General features: G+C 48.9%; 1 protein-coding gene and 1 non-coding gene across 2 annotated transcripts; both read left to right on the top strand.

Moving 5' to 3' along the window:
- Positions 1 to 215: 215 nt before the first annotated feature.
- On the top strand, positions 216 to 6,607 carry LOC123070325 (callose synthase 12). Its single transcript, XM_044493471.1, has 3 exons — positions 216 to 5,663; positions 6,158 to 6,231; positions 6,311 to 6,607. Exon 1 carries the CDS (start codon positions 320 to 322, stop codon positions 5,660 to 5,662), a length of 5,343 nt encoding a protein of 1,780 aa, XP_044349406.1. The 5' UTR covers positions 216 to 319; the 3' UTR covers position 5,663; positions 6,158 to 6,231; positions 6,311 to 6,607.
- Positions 3,270 to 3,349, top strand: LOC123073085 (small nucleolar RNA J33). Its single transcript, XR_006435587.1, has one exon. It is a non-coding gene; the product is annotated as a small nucleolar RNA J33 (small nucleolar RNA).
- Positions 6,608 to 7,208: the final 601 nt, after the last annotated feature.

Raw genomic sequence — 7,208 nt, 5'->3', positions numbered from 1 at the left:
CACATGGAAGATTCTTCGGCCCGAATCAATCAACGCGAAATCTTCCCGTCTCTCTGGTCCGTCCACTTCGCCGGCACGCCCCTATCATTTCCGGGTAATCACACAAAAAGCCTCTCCGTTTCCCATCCCGGCCACTCCAGCACGCACGCACGCACGCGGCCGGCCCGCACGCGGCCACACCGTTTCGTTTCAGTTCCTCCGCCTTCCCCTCCCCCACGCCAGCGTCGCACGGAGGATTTTCAATTTTTCAAACCACTCCCAGAACTCCCCATCCACCACCACGCCCAGCCCAGATCTAACCCTAAACCCAAATGCCGCTATGACCACGCCGCGCGCCACCGCCACGCGCCGCGTGGGGTCGGCCGCCGCCGCCGCCCAGGCGGCGGCCGGCGAGCCCTACAACATCCTGCCCATCCACGACCTCCTCGCCGAGCACCCGTCGCTGCGCTTCCCCGAGGTGCGGGCCGCCGCCGCCGCGCTCCGGGCCGTGGGGGGCCTCCGCCCGCCGCCCTACTCGCAGTGGCGCGCCGACCAGGACCTCATGGACTGGCTCGGCGCCTTCTTCGGCTTCCAGCGGGACAACGTGCGCAACCAGCGCGAGCACCTCGTGCTCCTGCTCGCCAACGCGCAGATGCGCCTCTCCTCCGCCGACTTCTCCGACACCCTCGAGCCCCGCATCGCGCGCTCCCTCCGCCGGAAGCTCCTCCGCAACTACACCTCCTGGTGCGGCTTCCTCGGCCGCCGCCCCAACGTCTACGTCCCCGACGCCGACCCCCGCGCCGATTTGCTCTTCGCCGGCCTCCACCTCCTCGTCTGGGGCGAGGCCGCCAACCTCCGCTTCCTGCCCGAGTGCATCTGCTACATCTACCACCACATGGCTCTCGAGCTGCACCGGATCCTCGAGGGCTACATCGACACCACCACGGGCCAGCCCGCCAACCCCGCCGTGCACGGCGAGAACGCCTTCCTCGCCCGCCTCGTCACGCCCATCTACGGCGTCATCCGCTCAGAGGTCGAGTCCAGCCGCAACGGCACCGCTCCCCATGCCGCCTGGCGGAACTACGACGACATCAACGAGTACTTCTGGCGCCGTGATGTCTTCGACCGTCTCGGCTGGCCCATGGAGCAGTCCCGGCAATTCTTCCGGACGCCGCCCGACCAAGCCCGTGTGCGCAAGACTGGCTTCGTCGAGGTCCGCTCGTTCTGGAACATTTACCGGAGCTTCGACAGGCTGTGGGTGATGCTGGTGCTCTACTTGCAGGCCGCAACCATTGTTGCGTGGGATGGTGAGACTTGGCCGTGGCAGAATCTCACGGGAAACCACCGTGCAGCCCAGGTGCGTCTGCTCACCGTCTTCATCACCTGGGCGGCACTACGCTTCCTGCAGTCGCTGCTGGACATCGGCACACAGTTACGCCGCGCGTTCAGGGATGGACGCATGTTTGCAGTGCGCATGGTGCTCAAGGCCATTGTGGCAGCTGCGTGGGTTGTTGTATTTGCTGTGCTGTACAAGGGAATCTGGAGCCAGAGGGACAGTGACCGTGGCTGGTCGCGGGGGACCGATTCTCGAATCATGAAGTTCTTGTATGCAGCAGCAGCGTTTCTGATCCCCGAGGTCCTTGCCACCGTGCTCTTTATTATTCCTTGGGTGCGGAATGCATTGGAGAAGACAAATTGGAAGATCTGCTATGCCCTCACCTGGTGGTTTCAGAGCCGCAGCTTCGTTGGCCGCGGGCTTCGTGAGGGCACCTTTGACAATGTGAAATATTCTATTTTCTGGGTGCTTCTGCTTGCTGTGAAGTTTGCCTTTAGCTATTTCCTCCAGATCAGGCCACTTGTAAAACCTACAAAAGAGATATACAGGCTGAGTAAGGTCACATATGCTTGGCATGAGTTCTTTGGGCAGAGCAACCGATTTGCTGTGTTTATATTGTGGTTGCCAGTAGTTTTGATCTACCTCATGGATAACCAGATCTGGTATGCAATCTTCTCTTCCATGGCCGGTGCATTTGTGGGGCTGTTTGCACACTTGGGAGAGATCCGTGACATGAAACAACTGAGGCTGAGGTTCCAATTCTTTGCAAGTGCCATGTCATTCAACATCATGCCAGAGGAGCAACATGTGAATGAGCGCACTTTCTTGCCCAACCGGCTTCGGAATTTCTGGCAGCGACTGCAGCTACGGTACGGGTTCAGCCGATCGTTCCGTAAGATCGAGTCAAATCAGGTAGAAGCACGGCGGTTTGCACTTATTTGGAATGAGATTATCACCAAGTTCAGGGAGGAGGATATTGTAAGTGATCTTGAAGTTGAGCTCCTCGAGCTACCACCTGAGCTGTGGAATGTGCGTGTGATCCGTTGGCCGTGCTTCTTGCTTTGTAATGAGCTGTCACTGGCACTTGGGCAGGCAAAGGAGGTCCAAGGACCTGATCGCAGGCTCTGGAGGAAAATCTGCAAGAATGATTATCGTCGTTGTGCGGTCATTGAGGTGTATGATAGTACCAAATACATGCTGCTAGAGATCATCAAGGAAAGGACTGAGGAGCACGGCATTGTGACGCAATTGTTTCGCGAGTTCGATGAATCCATGAATTTGGATAAGTTCACTGTGGAGTATAAGATGTCTGTGCTGCAAAACGTCCATGCAAAGCTTGTAGCACTGCTAAGCCTACTTCTCAAGCCCAACAAGGATATCACAAAGATTGTCAATGCTCTTCAGACTCTCTATGATGTTGTGATTCGTGACTTCCAGGCTGAGAAAAGGAGCATGGAACAGCTGAGGAACGAAGGCCTGGCACAATCAAGGCCAACCAGCCTTCTCTTTGTGGACACTGTCGTGCTGCCTGATGAGGAGAATGCCACTTTCTATAAGCAGGTACGGCGCATGCACACCATCCTGACCTCACGTGACTCTATGGTCAATGTCCCAAAGAATCTTGAAGCTCGGCGGAGGATTGCATTTTTCAGCAATTCATTGTTCATGAACATACCACGGGCAACCCAGGTGGAGAAGATGATGGCCTTCAGTGTCTTGACACCATATTATAACGAAGAGGTGTTGTACAACAAGGACCAGCTCTATAAGGAGAATGAAGATGGCATATCAATACTATACTATCTGAAACAGATCTACCCAGATGAGTGGGAGTTCTTTGTTGAGCGCATGAAGCGTGAGGGGATGTCTGATATGAAGGAGCTGTACAGTGAGAAGCAAAGGTTAAGAGATCTTCGGCACTGGGTCTCATACAGGGGACAGACACTATCACGAACTGTGAGGGGGATGATGTACTATTATGATGCTCTCAAGATGCTGACCTTTCTGGATTCTGCCTCTGAACATGACTTAAGAACTGGATCGAGGGAGCTTGCTACAATGGGTTCCTCAAGATTTGGATCCTCGAGAAGAGAAGGGAGTGCTGGTGGCTCAGGGTATTATAGCAGGGCCTCTTCGTCACACACACTGAGCAGAGCAACCAGTGGTGTGAGCTCTTTGTTTAAAGGTAGCGAGTATGGGACTGTCCTTATGAAATACACTTATGTGGTTGCATGCCAAATTTATGGCCAGCAGAAAGCTAAAAATGATCCGCATGCTTATGAGATATTGGAGCTAATGAAGAATTATGAAGCACTTCGTGTTGCCTATGTTGACGAAAAACACTCGGCTGGTGCCGAACCAGAGTACTTCTCCGTCCTTGTGAAATACGACCAGCAGTTGCAGAAAGAGGTTGAAATTTATCGAGTGAAGTTGCCTGGGCCACTGAAGCTTGGTGAAGGCAAGCCAGAGAACCAGAATCATGCACTCATCTTCACAAGGGGTGATGCGGTTCAAACTATTGATATGAACCAAGACAATTACTTTGAAGAGGCTCTGAAGATGAGAAATCTGCTAGAAGAGTTCAATCGCCATTATGGAATTCGCAAGCCAAAAATCCTTGGGGTTCGGGAACATGTGTTCACTGGCTCTGTATCTTCTCTAGCTTGGTTTATGTCTGCCCAAGAAACAAGTTTTGTCACTCTGGGGCAGCGAGTTCTAGCTAACCCACTCAAGGTTAGAATGCATTATGGCCACCCAGATGTGTTTGATCGTCTTTGGTTCTTGGGCCGAGGTGGTATTAGTAAAGCATCAAGAGTAATCAACATCAGTGAGGATATCTTTGCTGGATTCAATTGTACCCTCCGTGGAGGCAATGTTACACACCATGAGTACATCCAGGTTGGTAAAGGAAGGGATGTGGGGCTCAACCAGGTTTCTATGTTTGAAGCCAAGGTTGCTAGTGGCAATGGTGAGCAAACTCTGAGCCGTGATGTTTACAGACTGGGCCACAGATTGGATTTCTTTCGGATGCTCTCGTTTTTTTATACAACCATTGGATTCTATTTCAACACAATGATGGTTGTACTAACTGTCTATGCATTTGTCTGGGGGCGATTTTATCTTGCACTTAGTGGGCTCGAGGAGTACATCACAAAGAACACTAGCACTACTAATAATGCAGCCCTGGGAGCTGTCCTGAATCAGCAGTTCGTCATACAGCTGGGCCTGTTCACAGCATTGCCCATGATTATTGAAAATTCACTTGAGCATGGTTTCCTCAATGCTGTATGGGATTTCTTAAAAATGCAATTGCAGTTTGCATCTGTTTTCTACACCTTCTCAATGGGAACCAAGACACATTATTATGGGCGGACAATCCTTCATGGAGGTGCAAAGTATCGAGCTACTGGCCGTGGATTTGTTGTGGAGCACAAGAAATTCGCCGAGAACTACAGGCTATATGCCCGTAGCCATTTTCTAAAAGCAATAGAGCTCGGCGTGATATTGGTTCTCTATGCATCTTACAGCAGCAGCGCTGGGAATACATTTGTGTACATCCTGCTGACGCTTTCCAGTTGGTTTTTAGTATCCTCGTGGGTTTTGGCCCCCTTCATCTTTAATCCATCAGGTTTGGACTGGCTGAAGAATTTTAATGATTTTGAGGATTTCCTAAGCTGGATTTGGTTCCAGGGTGGAATCTCAGTGAAGTCAGATCAAAGCTGGGAAAAGTGGTGGGAGGAGGAAACTGATCACCTTAGGACCTCTGGTCTGTGGGGGAGCATCTTGGAAATCATTATAGACCTCCGATATTTCTTCTTTCAGTATGCAATTGTTTACCGGCTTCACATTGCCAGTGAGAGTAGAAGCATCCTTGTCTATCTTCTTTCATGGACATGCATACTGCTGGCTTTTGTGGCTCTTGTCGCAGTTGCTTACTTCCGAGACAGATACGCAGCAAAGAAGCACATAAGGTATCGGCTTGTCCAAGCTATAATTGTTGGTGCCACTGTGACTGGTATTGTCCTGTTGATAGAATTCACAAATTTCAAGTTCATTGATGCCTTTACTAGTCTCTTGGCTTTTCTGCCAACTGGCTGGGGAATCATATCTATTGCTCTGGTGTTCAAGCCATACCTGAGGAGGTCTGAGACAGTCTGGAAAACTATTGTCACAGTGGCACGCCTGTATGATATACTGTTTGGAGTAATTGTTATGACACCTGTAGCTGTGTTGTCATGGTTGCCGGGGCTCCAGGAAATGCAAACAAGGATCCTATTCAATGAAGCCTTCAGCCGAGGACTTCATATTTCTCAAATGTTTACTGGCAAAAAAGGACATGGAGTTTAAGGTATGATATGTGTGTACTTGTTTTGTGTCTCTTTGTAAGGATGCCTATGAACACTTTAGGAGCAAGTGGTCCAACTCTGCACATGTTAGCTTAATTTCTAGAATTGCTTCTAAAGATAACAAATCATTGATTGTTCTTGAACTTCCTTATCCCTTATTTCCTTGTTAGTTATTTTTATCCAACCGCTCTGTTCATTGAATGAAACAGCACCACACAACACTTGTTTAAAGCTCAGTGAAACAAAAGGGAAATATTACAGCGCCTGCTAGCGCAGCCTGCTCTAACCTTATTTCCTTATTAGGTACTCCCTCCGTCCCAAAATAAGTGTCTCAAGCTTAGTTCAACTTTGTACTAAAGTTAGTACAAAGTTAAGACACTAATTTTGGGACGGAGAGAGTATCTAAACAGAAAATCTGTTTGTTTGAATCGCAAATGTGTTCTCACCTGCAATCAGATACTTGTTCTCCAGCCAAATTCACCTTTTGTTCTTTCAGCTCAACCCATTTTCATTTCTCAAAGTGATCTGCTTCATTATTCTGGAGGGTGCAGTTCTTCTCAGTGATATACGGTACGTGGATGGCACATGGTCAAGTACTGTAGTGTAGGTACAGCTGTTCTAACTCACTAACATTGAGACTACTCTGCAGGTTCACAGAGGCTTCTGGTTTAGAGTAGATGGATGCTAGTTTCTGTACAGGCGACATCTTTACCTTGATTCTTCGTAACTTGATGTACACATGGATTTCTGTAGTAGAAATGATGCAATCAAACTTAATGAGTCGTCGATTCGGCTCATATTCATGGTTCGAGATTTTGCTAGTTTTGTAGTGAAACAGAGCTGTACAAACTTTATCCTGAATGGACCTCTCGTGCCAGACATTTCTTCGGGTGCTGCCATATTTTTGTTGTAAAGCTGGGAATAGCTGTTCCTGCTTTTACCTGCACATACATCTACATTGTGGGAGATTGTAATCTTGTACACCAATTGTTGTCGGAAATGTCATCGGCTGGGTCTTTCCGGCGGCGCTGCTGGCTGATCCATCTTGGGATGTACTACTCATGTCAATTATTGTGTCTGCTTTATGCATGCTGCAGTCTGGGCCCTGATCATGTTCTTCAGCTCTTGCCGATTATTGTCTAGTTTATGCATGCTGCAGTCTGGATTCTGATCATGTTCTTCAGCTCTTGTGCATGATTATGTGTGCGGTGATGCGACTCATCAGCTCATGTCGTCTTGTGTTTACGGGTGAATTCTATGAGCCTGGCCTGGGCTTGCGCCATGCTGTCCGCTCCGCCTTGTGTTCATGAGATGCACCACCAGGGCTATCTTTTACCCGCTGTGAGACGTACTTCCATTTTTTTGATATATGTTAAATATTTTTAGATACACGTTGAAACATTTTTTAAACTACGTGACTATTTTTTACATTGTATAAACATTTTTCAAATGTCAATATTTTAAAATTCGTATGATTTTTAAATGTAGTAATGTACTTTTCTTGAATGGTATGAAACATTTTTTACATTGTATAAACATTTAAAATA

The sequence above is a fragment of the Triticum aestivum genome, chromosome 3B, assembly GCF_018294505.1.
Source record: "Triticum aestivum cultivar Chinese Spring chromosome 3B, IWGSC CS RefSeq v2.1, whole genome shotgun sequence".
Lineage (NCBI taxonomy): Eukaryota > Viridiplantae > Streptophyta > Magnoliopsida > Poales > Poaceae > Triticum > Triticum aestivum.
This window is presented reverse-complemented; position numbering and strand designations above follow the sequence as displayed.

Coding starts and splice junctions, on each gene's coding strand:
- LOC123070325 (XM_044493471.1), top strand. CDS start 320: ATGACCACGCCGCGCGCCACCGCCACGCGCCGCGTGGGGTCGGCCGCC.